Source organism: Rhea americana, unplaced genomic scaffold (assembly GCF_003343005.1).
Source record: "Rhea americana isolate MKP2758 unplaced genomic scaffold, rheAme1 scaffold_142, whole genome shotgun sequence".
Lineage (NCBI taxonomy): Eukaryota > Metazoa > Chordata > Aves > Rheiformes > Rheidae > Rhea > Rhea americana.
In genome coordinates this window covers 2,252,317-2,272,252 of record NW_028185506.1, presented here as the reverse complement: position 1 = coordinate 2,272,252, position 19,936 = coordinate 2,252,317, and the positions used below count along the sequence as shown (strand labels likewise).

General features: G+C 43.2%; 1 protein-coding gene across 1 annotated transcript in view; it reads right to left on the bottom strand.

Moving 5' to 3' along the window:
- Nucleotides 1-19,936, bottom strand: part of LOC146599310 (alpha-2-macroglobulin-like protein 1) — a 32,328-nt gene that overhangs the window by 12,120 nt on the left and 272 nt on the right. Inside the window, 25 exon segments of the mRNA XM_085298897.1 lie at nucleotides 7-163; nucleotides 261-342; nucleotides 1,519-1,692; nucleotides 2,297-2,380; nucleotides 2,691-2,742; nucleotides 2,923-3,044; nucleotides 3,189-3,315; nucleotides 3,517-3,730; nucleotides 3,825-3,933; nucleotides 4,465-4,570; nucleotides 5,871-6,047; nucleotides 7,183-7,335; nucleotides 7,867-8,012; nucleotides 8,548-8,611; nucleotides 9,863-10,096; nucleotides 10,918-11,082; nucleotides 11,930-12,036; nucleotides 12,872-12,998; nucleotides 14,328-14,441; nucleotides 14,828-14,916; nucleotides 15,530-15,689; nucleotides 16,179-16,199; nucleotides 16,567-16,619; nucleotides 17,289-17,433; nucleotides 19,365-19,542. Coding sequence (XP_085155023.1) covers nucleotides 7-163; nucleotides 261-342; nucleotides 1,519-1,692; nucleotides 2,297-2,380; nucleotides 2,691-2,742; nucleotides 2,923-3,044; nucleotides 3,189-3,315; nucleotides 3,517-3,730; nucleotides 3,825-3,933; nucleotides 4,465-4,570; nucleotides 5,871-6,047; nucleotides 7,183-7,335; nucleotides 7,867-8,012; nucleotides 8,548-8,611; nucleotides 9,863-10,096; nucleotides 10,918-11,082; nucleotides 11,930-12,036; nucleotides 12,872-12,998; nucleotides 14,328-14,441; nucleotides 14,828-14,916; nucleotides 15,530-15,689; nucleotides 16,179-16,199; nucleotides 16,567-16,619; nucleotides 17,289-17,433; nucleotides 19,365-19,542 — 3,160 coding nt within the window.

The window sequence follows — 19,936 nt, the reverse complement described above, 5'->3', positions numbered from 1 at the left end:
CCATACCTTCAGGTCATTGTTGAAGAGCTTTCCTACACTCTGGAAGCAGCCACTGGGTAGTTGGTGTTTCTGCAGCCAGAGCAGAGCATCCTGCACATGATCCCTATTGATATAAATATGAGAACTGGCCTGCCCAAAGGACTTGGCTACAAATGCTGTCAGCCTGTGGACAGAGCACAGAGAAATCCCATGTCAATACCAGCAACAGAAACAGCAAGGACAATAAGTTTGAGATGATAGCTCCAACTCTGTTTACTCACCATGTGTTGCCCCAGGTGTCAGCCTTCCCAAAAGCACTGTAGCAGCCATCATCATGTTTGTAAAGCAGCTGACGTTGGTAACCTATAAAGATGGGTGCAGAGACACAACGCTTAGTATGAAGGCCTGTAGTATCTCAAACTGTATCCTTGCTGTGGGAAGAAGGGTCCACAGCAAGAAACCTCACCAGTCTCCCAGAGCATCAGAGTGAAAAGGGACAGTTGTGCAGCATCACTGAAGTGCACTACATGACTGCTTTACATTACTAAAGCAGTTACGAGAAAGTGCTGTGAGTGCCCTACTGGTTTTACAGAATGGTTACACTCAGCCATTTCATGTCTCTCAGTTCCCTCAAGAACCCTCACTGGCACCTTGCTGTGAATAAAAAGAACTGTAAGACTGAGGAGGAAGGTTTTCCCTAGGGAGGACAAATATGAAATCCCATTTGTTTTTCAATACTTCTTCTAGTGGTGTTGGAAATCAGGAGAATGTTTTTTATAGGACACACAGAAATGGACAAGACCCTGCCTTCAAGCTCTGAGGCAGAATGCTGTCTGTATCTGTTTTCTTTTCCTCCTCCCTCCATATGGCCTCACTGTTCACCCTCTGCCTTGCTTCTCTGCTGCTAATATTCTTTTTGAGAAGCTCCTTTCTCTCCACTTGTGGTACAGGAGAGAAAGGGAGAAGGAGAGGAAGGTAGGGAGCAAACTGCCAGCAGACATATTCTATCCAGGGAAGGTTTCTGAGCATGCAGAATAGCAAGATAAGGAACCTGTTCAAGTTCTCAGATTCTTGCAAGTTTATTGGAAAATGAGACACAGACACTAGCACTGTATTAATTCAGATTGTATTTGGACTGAACTGACATGCCGTAGAACTCATGTCCTAAAACATAAGGAAACACTAAGCTACCAGGTTACTATCTGTTCCCTAAGGACCACATTTTATTCCAATTAATAGTAGCTGATGCCCTGTTGCCACAAGGAACTTTCCTCTACCTCTGACAAGGCAACAAGCCAAAGTCATCGTTATTATAAAAGAAATTTTGAATTACCCACACCCCCTCTCAGAAAAGCTTAAGGCCTCAGTAAGTAGACAGAGGAAGAAATCCTTCTTCTTCAAAAACATGATTTTCCTTCCTTGATATATAATTCTGTCATTCTTTGCAATATCTTTCTCTTTCACAGTTCTACCAATGCTCCTCACTTTTGATTTATAACATCTTCTTATTCCAGCAGAAAGGAGGAGGATAATATTTACCTGTTCTCAGGAATTTCAGTGCTTTATCTTCAATTTCTGGCACCAACTGTTTTATCTTCTTCAAGTACTGGAGTATAAAGATGTTTGCAAACTTAATCATGTTCTGTTCACCGCAGCCAAAGGGCATCTCAAGTAGCTGGTCTAAGTTTTGAAGTGCTGGGCCCGTGATATCCCCTTAGGTTTGAAGTGGGGAGTGGGAGAAAGGAAAAACACAGACATGCAGCAATATGAAACAAAGGGATTTCTGCTTTTTCTAAACACTACTAGGATCCAGGAAAAGAGCCCACTCATCATGGAACTGGAGTGATTAATATTCCTGACCTAGATTTCTTCTAACCCTTCCTGGATCAGTCCAGCACCAAACGGAAAGACTGCATAATTCTGAGAAGAGAGAGGAAATGTGGTGCTTGAAGGAATCTGAAGGAAGATTAAGAGAACCATCATTTCTGAGATGGTTTTAAGGAGGAAAAAGAATTATAGAGGCAAACTAGGTGGAAACCTGGAGGGATGTTTTGGGGTCTGTTAGCTGGGTGGCAATGACAGTCATCAGAGAAGATAGCCTAGTTTTTGCCTTCTCCAGCCACTTGGGGATTACTCAGGATCATTCCTCGTGGGAGGAATAACTCCTGAAAAAGATAACTTTATACACATTTCAGAGGCCCGTATCATACCCTTCACAACTTATATAGTAGATGAATTGGGTTAATACGACATTAAAGCCAAAACATTGTGCAAACTGTTCCCACTGGAACCCAAGAACAGGGAAAACCTTTCTCACCAATCACAGAGAAAGTGGCTCTGCCAGATCCCTCTAAGACTTCTTCAGGCAGAGTCAGGGAGAATTCTTGAGAGACTGTGTTTTCTAAGAAAACAAAACCCAGAAATTTATCCATATYACACCTAAGAGTAACATCCCAAGGAGACCTAGCTACAGCTCAGTGTGACACTGAATCACAGCAGCCCAGACCCTGCAAACAAATGCTTTAATACAGGAGCTTTGCCAAGTAGAAGACAGACATATATAAACTACAGTGGTTGTGCTCCAAATCAAGTTTATTGCAAAGAGTGCTTCCTCTCTAAACAATCCCCTTCACCTGTGGATGTTTGCAGTATCCCTGTCCTTTCCACCCTGCTCTGATGAAGGACAGCAGTTAGGGATTTATGTCACATACCTGTAGCACACAGAAAAGCATTCTGGGTGTTCTCTTGAAGGACACCTCCTGGCTGCATGTGGAAAAAAGAGTAATTCAGAGAGGAAAGAAAACAGAAAAGGAGGTCATCGTCCATCAGCAGGCCTGACTGTTTCCAAGATGGAGAGGCTAAGCTTTCTCTTAATATCTTGCTAAGTGCCTTGGGGAACAACCCACTGTCCTGGAATATTCTCCATCCCAAGGTCCAACTAACCTTGACAAGCAGAGATTTTGTGACTGTGTCCATCTCTCCTTGCAAAGGTGTCACAGTAATCCTACTACCACACAGTTTGTGTGTATCTTGTGCCACACTGTTCACAGTGATATTCACTTTGCCTGCAGGGAACACAGAGGCACATCACTAAGCAGTGAGAGATCTTGATATACAGGACAGGGGAACACTACACAGAGGCAGGCAGATTCTACCCCTCCTYCTGCTAACTGCCACATATCCCTCTGCCCAACATCATCCAGGCTCACCCAGGATGGTAGCCGTCACATTCCACACAAAGGTTTTTGCTTCATTGGCACAGAGGCAGCTGGTGAACTGGCAGCCTGGACAGGCATCCACCTTTATTTCTGGGGTTTCTGTAAGGGTGATGTGCACCTGAGTATGGTGGGGTATACAAACACGTATTGGYGTAATATTAGTACCAGACACTGCCAAAAGGAGCAAACTCCATAGATCATGAAGTATGAGACTGCTTTGTGGCCAAATGCAAATATCAAGGGCTCCTCAAAAACTTACAGTTGTGTTTGGGCTCAACATCTTGCTGCAACAGAGGCTGGTGAATGGGAGAATACTTGCCTGTATACAAGCCTTCAGGTAGTTGAATACAGTGGCTTTTAGGCTGAAGGTCACTGAGTATGGCAGTGTCAGATCCACAAAGAAAGGCTGGAAGACCCTAAGAGTGGTCAGAGGAGACAGCCCAAAGCCGGTATCAGCAACACAGAAGGTGTTGGCATTCCATTCGGTAATAGTGTGAGGTACAGTTACTTGGAGAGATGCTTTCCCTTCTTCACTACAGAAGGAAAAGAGAGAGAAGCATTTTTTCAGAAATGGTCAGAAGTATCCAGGAATCCTTCTGGGGTAGACAGGCAGAGGCTCTTACTCACTCAACAGAGACTAGATCCCAAATCCAGGTCTCTGGAAAATATGTCCGTGGTTTTGGCTTCTCTGAGTTATCAGAGTGAGGCACAAGATCAGCATAATCAACAAGATTACCTGCAGAAAAGGAAATGGTACATCAAAAAATAACGTGTAGTTACATTTGAAATTAGTTCTTTCATTCACAGGCGATCTGACAAAAAATAAATAAATGCTTTGTGATATAAAAGGAAAGTCTGCAGTGTTAGTTTTTCAGTAAGTCTGATGCAGAGTCTTTGGGGGATATGGCTTTAGGGAGAGAGTTAGATGAAGTTTAGCCTAATGCTCAGTCTTGATAGATCCATCAGGTTTGTTCTGGATCCAAGGAGAAGCAGTATATTCAATTGGAGTTGTATTCCTTTAAGTAGCCTGCAAAAGTAGTAGCAGAGCTTACTACATTTTATATGAAGACTGTGCAACCCAGGGAAAGCCAATGACGCTCAGAGATTAGAGCATGCATCTACAATTTATAAAATGAGGACTTCGAGCTGGACACAAGTTGCCTTCCTTTATATACACACAAACAAGAAATACAATAGGATGGAAGTCAGCCATTTCAGCTGCAGACTGGTCACTTCAGTCAAGGAGATGGGCATGTCCGTTCCTTACCAGCAATATTGTCCCTGCTAGAATACATCTTTTTCTCAAAACCTCTTTGCATACAGGAAACTGGTTTCTTGATTTTAGTGTTGGTTAATATTTTCATGCGCAATAGCTGGGAAAACAGTGAAGACAATAAATCAGTGGTAAATAGAAGAAAAAAGGAATGTTGAAAAAAGTCTCACAATACCAAGTATTAATCAGTGGGCTGATGGCAGCTGAAACTCTTAAAAGGGCTGCTTCTTTGGATACGTACGCATAGATTCACAGGCTCAGACTCTGGGCAGTGTGGGAGGAGTGGAAATCAACTTATGAGGAATACCAGGGCCAATTCTTGTCTCTCATAAAAGTAAATTCCAACCACTTCTGTTCCTCATATATCTGAGACCTGTCTCTAACAATGAGGTTAGAGTCAGATGCCATATCTCTCATGAAAAAAATAGAAAAAAAACCTATCTTTTAAGTCTATGCACAAGTTTAGAACAGATATTTCTGACTTACTGTTCACACGCAAACATTCTTATGGAAGTTACTACACAGTCCTGACTTAGAAAACCGATAAGGACCTCAATCACAACTTAGTACGGATTTTACTTTCATATAAATAAGAATTCCAGGACCTGTGCTTCCTAAGGGCAGGAATATTGTGCTGAATGCACCCTTGTGTGCTTGCACTGAAAAAGAGAGAATTCATCATCACAAAAAGAATGCATTTGGTCCTGTGAACAGTCTTTGCTGTGATTTAATGGACTGCAAGTCACTGAGAACTCTTCTACCTTCCTGGAGTACCACAACCCTTTATGGAAAGGATAGGTTTTCACCTTGTGTATGGTTCTTTAAGCAGCATTCTATCCAGAGCAGCACTGGTTGGGTTTATGTTTGCAAAGGGACTGTTACTCTTTTTATGGATATTATGATTGTTAGTGTATTGGTTTATTTTGTCATTAGTGTTTGCAGTTGTCTATAAAACCAAGGTGTGTAAAGAACTTCATTTTATCAAAACATTGGAAGAGAAGTAAGAACAGACTTAATGAAACACAAACTAAAGAAGTTTACAAATATAATAAAGCCAAACAGTGATCAATTAAAATACAGTGAGGCGCTACAGTCTTACTGGGGCATTCTTGCCAGCCCCTCCCCCCCGTCCCATAGACACTGTAGTCTAAACTAAGAGTTTATGCTGTCTTTCTCTAATCAAGGAGTTTACACTATGTTTACTCAGAAGTTCCATCCTTCCACAGAGTTCCCAAACAAGTGTAGCTGCACTGGAGAAGAACAAGGCAGAAAGGACTTGTAGCAGGGAAAGTCAGGGCAGGTGAAGTTTGCTAAGAGGAAATTCTTCTATGCATTCAAGATGGCATACTGGCAACCAACCACTGGCTCAGAAAAATCTTGTTGAAAGTGTAGAGACTCACCTTAAATAAATTAAAGACATCAGCATCACTTTGGTACCATGGTGCTCCCATCCAGGTCTTTTTCTTTTGGGGACTGGATTGCAGAGGCAGGCAAGGATATGCCTCAAAGTCTTCCAAGTGATAAGGGAACCCTCGACCTCCAATTATAAAACTGTCATGAAATATCTGTTCATACAGCTTCAATGGAAAAACAGAGGTCATTTCATTATAAGGAGCTGGCCAACAAGCATGTGTATGGGTGAATCATTTGGATTGTAGACCTCTATTATACTTCATAAATCTTCGTAGTTGTACTTTTTAAAGCTTTACAGTTGAAGGAGGTGGCACAAGCCCAACTTACACTAAAGACCTTAAAACCAAAAGAGTGGACATAGATGAGAAGTCTTTAGTCTGTGGACTTTTACTGTGTCAATTCACATAGTGCAAGATTAGGATAGCACACATGATTCAGTCTGAGCACAAGGCACTGGTGTATCTGATTTGCCTATTTAATGATACCTATTTAACTTATACTTTATATATGTTATTAGATGATGCAAGATGCTTTGTATGAGACATATACTTATGTATTTTCTGTGGCACGTATTTTGGAATTGTGTCATGATTTTGAATTCTTGCAGTATTTTTGTACTAACTAAAAAGTCTTAAATTGAAGACCTCTGAAGGGCCTCTGAAACACACAGCTGATTTAATATAACTTCCCTGAACCCCTCTTGATTATCAATATGCACCTGGATGTCAACAAAATCCTAGCTGCTTTTCATCAACCACTGTGTGCCCCTTGGGGCCACACTGAGTTCAGTCTTCCCTGGCTACTTTTCCCTAAAGAACAGCAACTACTCAGGTACTCAGCCTGATCTATCACATAGATATAATGCAGCAGTGTTTGGGACGGAGGGACAGGAAGAATATACTGGGACAATATTCATTTTTCAAAACTTGACCTCGCTGCTGTGTGGAAGATGAGAGCGCGGAGAGGTATGTGGATATAAAGGATGCTCTTAAGGACTCTACCTCAATGCAGAGAACAACAGCAGCTCTTCAAAGCTGCTCTTCCCACCCACCCATGCACTGCCCTGCAGCATYCAGCACTCTCCAGGCAGAGGCATACAGTGCAGGGCAGATGCACTACAAACATGAGCACCGCATAACTGCTCAGAAGAGGCATAGGACGGGGAAATGCTAGGGTAGCCACGTAACACCACAGCATTGTCTTGAGATGGACTGTGGTCTTCCCCCTGCCAGAAGCCTCCTGCCAAGACAGGGAGACAGAGGGCAGACAGACACTAGGGAGTGAGTCATGGCAGGCTGCACTCTCAGTCGTTGCTGTCAGGGTATGGTTCTCCAAAAGGAGTACACTCTCCTCAACAGCTTGAACAGAGCACAGGGACCCTGGAGCAGCCTTAAGGTTCAGAGTGACTTCCGACCCTGGGACTTCCTCCTTATGTGAGAAGTTCAGTGCCACCTACAAAATGAGACAAGATCAGGGGCTTAACACTGGGGAATAGAATCCTGGGACTCATAGGTGTCTAGGCAGCTGAGAGAAAGTCAGAGAGTAAGGTAGGAAAGAGCATTAAGATGCTGAGACAGGCCCTTATAGAAATCCAGTGGGGATGTAACTGGAATTACTGTGCATGCAGCCCAGCCAGAATTCCCCTACCATCACATAGCCCCATCTCTCTAATCCAGGGCTACCATGAGTAGCTAGACAGGTTGGGTTCCCCTTTGCATTAAGGAGAGGGTAGGGAAATAGTGTATTCCCAAGCCACTCATGGGGAATAGAGGGAGAAAACAGAGTTCAAGGTGCCTTGGGAGAGGACCATCACTCAGTGTCGGCAAGGCCAGGACTAGCAATTCAGGAAGGAAGGAGATTACTAGATATCTGGCTTGGCCTGTGTCTAGGTTATATCTCTTGGCAGAGGATAAGATAGAACACAGCTTATCTAAGATGTTATCCTCTCCCTTCACATTCACTGTGTTTTGTATTCCCACTCACCTTGTGTCTGAAGCACTTTGCGACTTCAAACTGTTCCACATCAGCCACCACTTCTCCGTCCAAGAAGATAGCATATACTAGAAGCTTGATGTCAGGCAGAAAGTCATAACCAATATTAAATGTCAGTGAGAAAGAGCCCTTCAGGTCTGCACAAGGTAGCAGCAAGGAAAAGGAGATGGAAAAGCATTCATTTTAATCTACATTACACAGAATCAGGTCTCTGGGGCAGGATACTCAATGAAAATCAAGAAAGGGAATTCAACGGTTTATACCTGCAGATAAGAATATTTCAAACAGACACTGTCACAGATTAACAATAACCTCAGGACACTGGCCACTTCTTTGGCTCAAACTTGGAAAAAATATTCTTCTTTCCTTTTGCACTTTAGATAAGCAGGCAAACTACAACAAATTTTATTTCTTCAAAAATATAAGCTAGCAATCAAGTCATAACATTAGGTTTTAACTAATCAGACTAGGCAGAAGAAGGACACTTGCCTAGATGGCTCCTGAACTGATTTGCATGGAGACTGTGTTGGTCTAATGAGGTAGAACACACACCAAGAATTCAATCATTAGTTCCTGCCTATGGATAAGAATAACGCTTGCAGAGCTTGTCACTGGATAGCAGTAACACTTTTCTGGGATGTGTTATAATGCACTTCAGATAATTCTACTTACTCTCATGCTGGAGAATTGGCACCTGCTTCTCTCCACTGAAGAGGATCCTGCCTTTTGCTATCACCTGAAGAGCAAAGAGAAGAGCCATTCAAGGGCATGAGTGCGAAAGAAATAAGAGAAGAGAGAAGGAAACTTGTGACAGATGTTGTCACATGGCAAGACATAAATCTAGAATCATAGAATCAGTAAGGTTGGAAGGGACCTCTGGAGATCATCTGGTCCAACCTCCCTACTCAAGCAGGGTCACCTAGAGCATGTTAGACAGGGCTGCATCCAGGCAGGCCTTGAAGTCTCCAGAGGAGGAGACTCCATAACCTCTCTGGGCAACCTGTTCCAGGGCTCTGTCACTCTCACAGTGAAGAAATTCTCCCTCACGTTCAAGGGGAACTTCCTGTGGTTCAATTTCTGCCCATTGCCTCTTGTCCTGTCACATGGGACAACTGAAAAGAGTTTGTCCCCATCCCCTTGACACCCTCCCTTCAGGTACTTATACACATTGATAAGATCCCCTCTTCAGTCTTCTCTACCCCAGGCTGAACAGGCCCAGCTCTCGCAGCTGTTCCTCATAGGGCAGATGCTCCAGCCCTGACATAAAGAATTCTGCAGTCAGAGATGGTGATAGCACAGCTGGGAAGGGACCTGAAAGGTAACTATTAGGCAATAAAAAGTGGCCACTGACAAAGACGGAGATGCATCTGAGTCTTTAGCTAGCTTAAGCACCACTGAATTGTGATCTTTAGCTTACTAGGATACAGTACTTTTTGCTCTTATGAATGAGCCCATTTAAGTAACCCAGATACTCATAACTTCTCAACTAGGCTGTAGTCACACTCTTCCTTTAGACTTCTGTCTTTGAATGTGGACTTCACCAACACATACTTATGTACCCCTGGCATGCATCTAGGCCCTGAGCAATTCAAGCTCTTTCCTGTACAGATAAAGGATGGGGAAGGCCAGCTGCCCCAGAAATACTCTCAAAGTTCACTTAGATGGAAGTCTGTGGCACACCTGCTGGGCAGAAAGCAAACAAGCCCTCCAGTGCCACCCATGTGTATGTATTAGAAACTAGGGTCAATGACAGTCATCTATCACCCAAGTTTAAATCAAAGCATTCCTAACAAGACAAGGCAGCTGTAAACTAGGAGAAGTACAAGGAGCTGGCAAACAGAAAGACAAGACTAGGGCAGAAAAGAATTCTCAAACTGACTTCTACTGGTTGTTCACCCTTTACCATGGGTATATGTGTGCTGTTGTGAAAAGGATAAAATACCAGTAGGCATGATCTTGCCCTCAGATTCAACTGTTTTGTGCTCACCAAGTAGTAGAAATCCATGTGATCTGCTTCAGAGTTGAGTTTATTCTGGTCAAGGATATAATCCACCTGCACCTCCTGCTCTTGATCACAGAGCAGTATGTCATTCCTGGCCTGGATCTCCAGAAAGCTGTTGCTCTCAGAATAGAAGGGTTTCAGCCAGTGTAAACTCTCCTTGATTTCTGTGCTCGAGTCGGAAGGATTCTTCTCAGTGTCATTTGCAAGGGAGTAGGTACCCTTCAAAGCACAAAAGCATGGCTGAACCATCAGAATCAAGTGACAAGGGAGCTTGCATACCTTGTGTCTGCTGAGAACACTAAATTATTACCGGAGCTGGTGGGCAGAACACATATCTGTAGTTTAAAAAGTTCTTTTGTTTAAATAGCACTTTAAAGGCAACAATACTTTCTCTGCTGAAGCCTTAGCAAAAGTCTAAGTCTAGTAGGTTTGGCCACAATCCCATTTGCCTACTCTCTCTTTCCATGGGAACACACTCCACACTAGACTTTAAACCACTACCATGTAAACTGCACCCATATTTTCAATCTGCACTTCTCGTTAAATGCCCTGAAGTACAGCAAGAGCCAAAGTAGCTTTTGCATAGTGAAGTTCTACTACTCTGCAGCAAGTTTAGGGCTCTCTGGACAATAGCCATAGGCCGAGGAACAAGCACTAGAGAACTACAGTTCCCATGGTTCCCTGTGGACAGAAATCTATATCCCAGATTACAGATCCTCTAATCATCAAATCTAACCCAACCCAAATTATCCCATCCCATATCTCAAATTGAGACACTAGGGAAAGCAGCTGGAGCAACTGCTCCAGTCTGTGGGGAATGGGTGGCAATAGAAGATCATATTGCTTGGCCATGAATTGCATGTCAGCTGCAGAAATGCAGATAGTGGGAATGTGGGTGTTTTACCAGACTGACAACAACAATTTTCAGGTGTATGATCATAAATTGGAAGGAGCAGAAGACAAGTGCTTCCAGGCCTGGTCTGGTCCCATTCCTCAGTCTCCCATCACTGTATTCTCCTTTTTCTGTGGCCCATACTTACCTTCAAAGAAACCAGAGTGCTATTCCGGCTGGTGGTATCCAGCGAGAAGTGGGCTTCCCCTTTTTCATCTGTGAGGAATGACAGATGGGTCTCCTTATCATTGATGTCAACTGTTAGGTAGATTGTTTCATTTCTGAGAGGAGAGTCACCACTATAGCAATATATCTGCAGAGAGGGGGAGAAAATTAATGTCTTGCTTTTATCACACTCTTAGGGCATGGCATCCTGGGAGATAAAAAAAATCCCATTTCCTGGAGACTACTTTTAAATGCCAGTGCTTAATACTGATTCTTTCTATCATTCCAGCTTTCAGATGTGTTGGATCCCGGTACAAACTGAATAAATATACAAGAATACCAGTGTGTAGCAGTTCAGGACCAGAAAAAAAGAGTAGTACAACCAAATGAGAAACCCATACTGGAAAAAAAAAAAAAAAAAAAAAAAAAAAGTAACTTCTATGGATCTGGAGATGACAATGCTGCAAATCCCCTGAAAATCAGAAGCAGTCTTATCTCCAGCAGATTAACTCCTTCTGTTCCCTGCCCTCCCCTGTGCTGAGATTAGTACTGGCCCAGGTGGAAGTATATCTAATCCCAGTAGCGCAGCACTCCCAACATCACCCAGGGTACCTGGGTCAGAAATGACTACCAGTGAACAGATATATAAAAGGCTTTAGTGATTTCTGCCAAGTTGCCATGAGCATTTGGTGAATACCGTTCCCCAGCCCCTCACCCCCAGCCCCCAACCCATATACCTTCAATCACATAGACTAGTTGCAGGAACTGTTCCTGAGGAAGCCTCCAGAGACTGCAGCTGGCCCCAGAATTCCTGTCCAGGGAAGTTATGTGATAGGTTAAGGGGAAAAGAAGAATTTGCTTCTCAAGGAGGCTTCCCTCACAGTTGCTGAGTATCAGCAGGGCAGTGCTTACTTTCCCAGAGACCACTGTTTTCTGTCAACAGAAGGTTAGACCTATGATGTATTCTCAGCAGAGAAGGGGCCCAGGGGTATTACCTTCCCTGTGTATGGTAGTCCACATTTGTAGAATGGATGGAGATTGATAAACTCTATAGACTTCGTTCTCGTAACAATAGGAATTTTAGCCACTTTGCTAGTCTTCACTCCTGGATGGAGAGAAGAGGAATCTGTCAAACACTAGCAGTGATCTTAGGGAAGCAGAAAATTAGAAGATCCTCCTCCATTATTTAGAGCATCTAAATCAAGAAGAGAGGGAATGTACTTTTAGGGTATGATTCCTCCAATCTGTTTGAGCCCTCAGACAAGATACATTAGGCCCTATAAGCATCCATTTCTCTTTAAGAAAGATTAAGAGAAACTAGATGACTGCTTAGTTATAGACAGCTACACCTTAGGTCCTAAAAATGACCTGAAGAACCACATCCCCATTGTCTTGCTTTGGAAAAGTAGATGGCAGTTTAAACGGAGCTATGCACACATTGACACTAAAGCTGAAAACCTGATTCCTTACAGTTGGAGTTGTGGCAGACTAAAAGGGAGCAGCACGGGATTCCTAACAGTAGGACTATACATAAGCAGTCCTGCCTCAGGCTTAGGAAAGGAGATGACAAGAGAGTCTGTGCACAGGGACTTCCTCTCAGGCTGGTACGCTACAATTAGCAAGAACTGCGGTGGTTTGTTGCAGACCTTTCCACAACTAGCTAGGGCTTTGCTGCTGGCTGAGGGACACCTAAGTGTCCAGGCAAAAACTAAAATGACCTCTACTTGCTATTGAAGATGGAGAGGGGGGACAATTAGGAAATGTGGTAACAATACATGGAAGAGGAGGAGATACTAGAACAGAGACCATTGTCTTAACAGGAGAGTAGGGAACTCTCAAGTTACATTTCCAAAAGGAATGTAATTGCCAAAGAGAGAATAGAAACAAAAACATCAAGGAAAGAAAGGAGAAGAAGTTGACTGCAAATAGAGGAAGACACTTCCCATGTCCTCCAGTACCTGTTTCATCTTCTATTGTTCCTATCACAGCTATATAGCTGTCAGATTTAGTTAATTCCAGAGTCTCCATCTTCATTGTAAAAGTAGCACAGCCGTTCTTGTCCGTCTGGAGGAGAAACAGATATGAACAAAGGAAGAGAGAGAGAGAGAGAGAGAAAGAGGGGAAGAGAGGGAGAGGGAGAAGGAGAGGGGAAGGGGGAGGGAGAGCGGGGGGGGTAAATAATATTAAATAATTCTAAATAAGTTTCTCCAAATACTTTGGGAGGTCAAAGACCTATACTTCTGCAGAAAACCATCAGGGATACCTCAGAGGAGAAATTGAACATGTTTGGATCAAACTGTCACCAAAAAAAGTGGCACAACCATGTGCTTCAGGCAGATCTGATAATTATGTTACACAAACTCAGAAGGAGACTGGATTAAGCCCAGCTCCTGCAGCTGAAAGAACATGGATGTCTTTGCCTGAATAACAGGTAACTTATTCCATGAAACTATACAGCCCAGTGGAATAAAGCCTGCCACTAAGAGTTCTGTGGCATTCCTTTTCATCTCTGTATCATGGTTATGTTAAACAAGTGCATCCAACTAGTTCCAAATTCCAAGCACTGTTCCAAGCATCAAGGTGGAAATAGCCAGTCTGCCAAGAGGGGGAAGACAAACTGTTTCTAGTTGCACCCGTAAGTTCTTCTCCAAATAATCCTACAGGGCCTCTTAAAACTCATGTGAGAGGGAGCTGACATACAGTTGGTATTTTGCACAGCTAAGAGCTTACAGCGTTCCGGCTGGAGTTGTTTTGCTACTGGATGCATTTTAAAAGATGCAGACATCCAGCTGGATTTTCACATTCTGTTTGGAGCCAGAAGACCTGACACATGAAAATACTTTGTTGTGACTTGTAAGCTGAATGAGATGTATCTGAAATCTCTGGGAAAAACTTAATGTGGGGCTTAACCACAAACACATAAGGAATACAAATGTTCTGAAAGTGTAACCAGTGCTAGACACACTGAGCCAGGACACTAGCAAGCTTAAAATGATGCATTAACTGTGTGGTTACAGCAGCAAAAGGGCACTAAGCAACAGAGAACATCTGATGCTCTGATATCCTATTCATCAGTGAGAGAAATCACATGACTGAAAGGACCAGTGGTCTGATTCTGTACAATATGATACAATTTGGAGAGATGTTGGCCATCACTACTTATACAGAGTTTGCACCTTCTTTTGAAATACTGCATTACATATAGCAGCCAGAATGGTAATTCAAGCAGCAGAGTCACAGGAACAGGAATAAATGGTCTGATCAGGTCTATCAAATGGGAAGATACCAAACTAAATAGACTGATGCACATCTGAGGTGCATCCAGGCAGATTAAGTGGACAGACAGATGTTTCCAGCAGGTGATATTTTCCACTCTTCTATTTGTTTACTTACCCAGCTCTTGTGCTTCTTCATCTCAGTAGAATTTGAACTTTCTTCTTCAGAAGAATGTGAGCTCAGAATAAAAGAAACATCTATTTTTCCCTGAATGGGCTTGTCGTAAGTATACTTGTGTTGAAGGGGAAAAACATCCACCTGAAGATGAGCCCCTTCAGCAGAAAGAGTAAACAATGAGACCAGGCCACCTCGCCATCAGGGAGGAGGTGGAGACTGGGAGAACTCTGTACCTTGATAGCTCAGAAACTTCAGCTTGTCCCTTGGTTTCACTTCGCCTTCTCAAACTATCATCTCAACTGCCCCCTACACCAGAACCCTTAGTGTCCTTCAGCCACACAGTAAATGACCAGGTGCACAAAGGAGCCATTTTCACAGGTCTGGCTTCCCCAACCATTGGGTAAAGAGAGAACATCACACTGGAATGCTAATTCTCTGCTATTGGTAATCTAGAAGTGATTGTGAAGCCAAAGGACAGAAATCACGATGGTATCAGGTACTCACTTGCCACAGACCTTCACCTGAAATTCCTCATCCAGTGTAGAAATGAACGGAGGGTGCTCAAGCTTCATTTCAAATTTCATCAGCTCTGCAGATAGAGGCATGGAAGGGGGAAGGATATGAAGAAATGAAAAAAGGCCACAGTAAGCATGGGCAGTGACTGGAAGTTCTGTTATAGCTGCAGTTCAGATGGAAAGAAGGCAATAATGGCCTCAGTTGCCTATCACAATGGTGTAATACAGGTTACTCCCTTTGTCCCCACCTCCTTATATTTGCTATTACAATTCCTCATAGAACTGTCACTCAGTCAAGCATAATCATTTTAAACAGCACAGGATTTTCTCCTAACCCATATTGCTGCTACTGAACTGGGCTAAGGCATGATGCCAGTTCCCGTTTTGGGAGGTGACTGGAAAGGACAGTAAATTTAGCCTAGAAGAGGGTGACAATGAGCAGCAGAAAATGCTCATTACAGGACTCGGCTACAGCTAGAACAAGATGTCAGACCACAACTTCACGCTTGTACCCTACACACCTGCAGAAAAATGAGCCCAGCATGAGATGTGCACACAGACCCCTCTGTCCCCGCCCCAGACTGTTGTTTCCAGAACAAAAGGTCTGATGAACATGGCCAAATCACCCTGCTGTCTTCTCTAGCTACTCAAGTTATTTCTTCATTGTCTCTCTCTGCCAAGTCTCACCATATTCATCAACTCTGAAGGATTTTTCAGCCCTGCCTCATTGCACTGAGATGGTATACACCCCAAGGGTTGCTTCAGAAGCCAGGGGGAAGGATAAATCCACTATACCGTGTCTTGACTTTACATTCAGCCACTCAGCAATACAATTGTGTTCAGAATCCTGTTTGGGAAAGAACATGCAGAGCCACCAAGTCACACTGTGAATGGGGGTACCTGGTAGGTCCAGCCATATTCAGGCACAAAGTGAGTGCAGAAGGCACTACCGGAGCTTACCTTTGCCCCAGTAGAGAGGATGATAGACCACCAAGGGAAGTTCTTTTTCCCCTTCCCATTATTCTTCTAGGGAATGTATGAGTTGTGAAGCTTAGCAAGGACATTAAAGCTACAAGTGAAGTGATAATGCCAGGACACTGTTGGAAGAAGAAGCGTCTCTTTCATCTGTGGAGCACTTTGCCTTGTGCTTTGTGCTCTTTGCAGGCAAGATGTTAGACAAAGGTGCAATATTGCCCTGCCTCGCCCTGGCTGGCAAAGGAGAAAACACTTTAGCTGTCTTATGTCTGAGGTAATAATTGTGGCACAGCTCAGTCCAAGATTGAAAGGGCATGGGAGAAGATAGAGATCTCCCTGTAGTCAGGTCTTTGTTACTCACCTCCAGCCATATCTGGGGATACTGTAAAAGAAAAAAAAAAGAGAGAGAGAGATTGAGAGAGAGAGAGAGGGAAAGGGAGAGAGAGAGAGAACTTCAATAATGTACAGGGCAAAATAGCATGCATGTGGTCCAGTATTAATAACACTAACTGGCATGGGCTCTTGGTCAGAAAATTCTGCCCTATCCAGACCCCATACTAGGTCTCCTCCTCTGTGCTAGCTAGAAAAGTAGTCTTTCTCCAGGGAACCAACAGATGAGTTGTTTCCTTTCAAAAATCACTTATTCTTGTGGTTTAACAGGCATGTAGGGAGGTGTTCCTTTTAAGAGCCTTTTCAATGTGTATCATGTTGAGGCTCCTTCTTGTTGAAAAGCACAGGGTGATACTCACCGTATTTTTAATGACCTTAAGATCTTCATCAAGGTTCACAATTCGAAACTTCACTGCAGAAGAAAAGAAGAGAACAGTAAAATGTTCTGGCTGCAATACACCTGTGCATAAGTCTGCTTCTTCCTTTTTGTGGTCTAGTATCTTTTTCTTTCTTTGATTAGCTCAGAGATATTCAAGTCTTTCCTCAAACAACTCCCTTCAAACACAAATTGACTTTRTGTGGGAGGTTTATACACAGCTGAATGTTCCAAAAACTTGTTGTCTTTACCTTCCAAGATTGTTCTGATGGATAGAACAGTGGGTTTGGTCTATATGTAGTCTATTCATATGGTGAGATCTGTGGAGTAAGGATTTTATATATTTGTTCAGCTCCAAGCACACTCAAGCCACTATTTATGCAATGATTCTAGGTGTTCCTCAAATACAAACAACAGTCTTTAAAAAACAACAAGATTACCCAGTGTCCTGGAGAGTTCTGTTTTTCCTTTTAGAACTCATTTGAGATACCTCACCAAAGCAACACCCAAGAGCAGCATGCGGGGCATTTGGTGCAGTATGGCATCCTGACTCTCACCATTCCGTGAAACACCTGATAACAAAGATCTGCTTTCTTCCAGCTGCAACAGGCTTAACTTGCTGCACTTGATGAAATAATCACCCCAGATGTGGCTGCTACCCTGATTCTGCCCTCTATATATCTACATTTCAACTGTTTGCCTTACCTGTTTCTCCAGGTTTGTACAAGGCTTTGTCTGTCTCTACTAGAATTACATTCTTCTGTGTCTTTACCAGAACTTTCTTGCGACCTTCAAAGAGCACACTGTCCCCACTGTGGATCAGGGCATGCATAAAAACCACCTCATCTGTCTGTCAGATGAAAAATTTAAAAGTACCTGAGACTGTAAACAGCTTGATGGGAAAACAGAGGCACCTCTCCTACCAAACTGGGCAATGCTGGGAGGGTGGGCCTTCCTTTGCTCCAATGTTTGTTGTTATATTCCCAAAACAGCATTCAGAAATAATCATCTTTATTATCCCCTTCAACTTCCCTCTTTTTCATTCTCCTCCTTTGAGTTTTTTCACTCCTTTTACTAGTCGTAGTCTTCTCTATGCTTCCCACATTCCTCCTTCTTTTTCCCCTCTTTTCTCCTTCTCATGTTTGCCTTTTCAACATTTCCCTGTTCCCTTTGTTATTTCTCCATCCTACATCTCCTCCCTTTAACATGGCTCAGACAGGAGGAGCTGAAGCCCTCTGGTTTGTAAGAAAGGCAACTGAGAAACATGAGTCTTACGTGTAAAGTGGAATCATCCATTTTCTTGGGAATGAATTCCGGCACCTGGATTGGTTGGGATAAGGAAATAGAAAACAAATTTATCAGAGAGTTTAAATCTTATCTCAAATGTGAGAAAGAGCCTCACTGTTCAACAATCCCCAAACTTTAGAGTCTCAACTCCACTGTATGATTCTATCTCTTATCCACTTGACACTACAAGGAGAATCAGAGAAATCACTTCCTTTCCCTGATTCATGAACGTAAGAGTGATCAATCTGACGTGTGATTCTTCCACTTCACAGTAATGAAAGATTGTGGCCAAACAAAGGAAAACAATAAGAAAAATCAGAGCTGGAGATGACTAAGATAGCAAAGGAAAATGAGATAGTGATCAGATGAAAACTTTGGATATTTCAGCATTCCAGAAAGATATTAAGAGAGTCTAGATATAAGTAGAGAAGATCACAGCAAACAGCTGAAGTGTAGCTCTGTTTCAAAAAAACAGTTCTGCCAAATGTTGTAATGAACTCCATCAGCCAGAGACCAGCCATCCTAGGCACTCAGCTCACCAGGAGAAAGGTTCCTTTTTGCTAACTCCAGGCTTCCTGAGTTTCTAGAGTCAAGACTGGCTCTCTCCAAAGAGAGAGCACTGAGGCTTGGCACTGAAGACTTGGTTAATCGTTATCTTGTTGATGCAAGAACCAGAAATGACTACAGCCCCTTCTTGAGCTGTGCTGAATCTCAAGGGCAAGTGGGGYATAAACATGTGTAAAAATCTGTAAGAATGACACAGAGATTTAGTATAGTGCTGAGGAAGACAATGGCAGTTTGGAGAGTCTCAGTGTTAGACACATGTCCATCTCTCCAAAGATGTAACTGAAGTTTCTGTAGTCACATAGCCTCATGTAGTAGTCTCAATATGGCTAACTCAGCTAACTACAGCAGGAATGATGCTCAAAATACCCAGGAAATATCCAGACTACTTAGGTGAAATCCAGTTCATTAAGAGTTCAGCACCATCACTATCCAACACAGCTAAATTAAAGCCAAGTCAATGTCTATGCAGGCTGCAACCACATCTTGCAATACAGATAAAGCTTTAGAGTAGAATCACTCTCTCAGAGCTGGAGGGTCAGACCTCAGAAGAAGCAAAGATAGAAAGAATTCCCCAGGCAATGGTTTGCACTCTGACATACAAGCATTTGCATGAACAAAACACTGACGAGGAAACAGACATTTTTTTTTCCAGCAGGTTTTAAGTGGGATAAAACGGATGAATATAAATGAAAAGTCAAGGCTTACATCTGCACAGAGAAGGATTCTTCACTTTGCTTGGTTGCAGGACCCTGCTATATTTTGTTTTGCACTGGTAGGGGAATAAACTTAACCTGTTTGCACAGACGCTTACTGATGCCATGTGTAACAAGGCAGAGAAGGCTAGTGTGCCCAGAATGGTGCTGGGCTTCTGCCTGAAGTGACAGTGAGAGCATCCTCTGCCAAATCAACAATCACAGCTACATTCACCTGGAAGCGTTCAAAAGTGCCTGGCTTCTCCACATTCTGTTCCACTAGTGTGTGATTCCGGGCTTCTGCCTCTAAGGTGACAGCCAGGTGGACAGCCTCAGGGAGATACTTGAGGTGCACACAAAGCTTCTCCTCTTGAGAATGGTGAATGACAGCAGGGAACACCACCACACAGTGACTAGAAGAAAACAGGAGACATTCAATGATAATTCAGAGGCTGAGGTAGACAGGCCAGAATCCATCTCTACTGCACTCATGAATATGTAGACCATGGATTAGGGAGGTCTGGAGGCCTGAAGGAACTGTGGGGCAGCTCCCTTCCCACATCAGGAAGAGATATTGTGCTTCATGTAAAACCAGAGGGCTCCTGTCATATGCTTGCCAGCACCCTGACAGCAGCCAGGACCAGTCTGCCCAGTGCAGGATTGCAAGTACAGCAAGAGCAGTGAGCCTGTGTGAGGAATGAAGACAAAGACTCAATGACTGAGGCATAAGGCTTCAGATCCCGCACCAAATTTTACTCTGCCACTAGCAAGACATGAGATGAAAAACACAAAAATTATTGCTTTTGT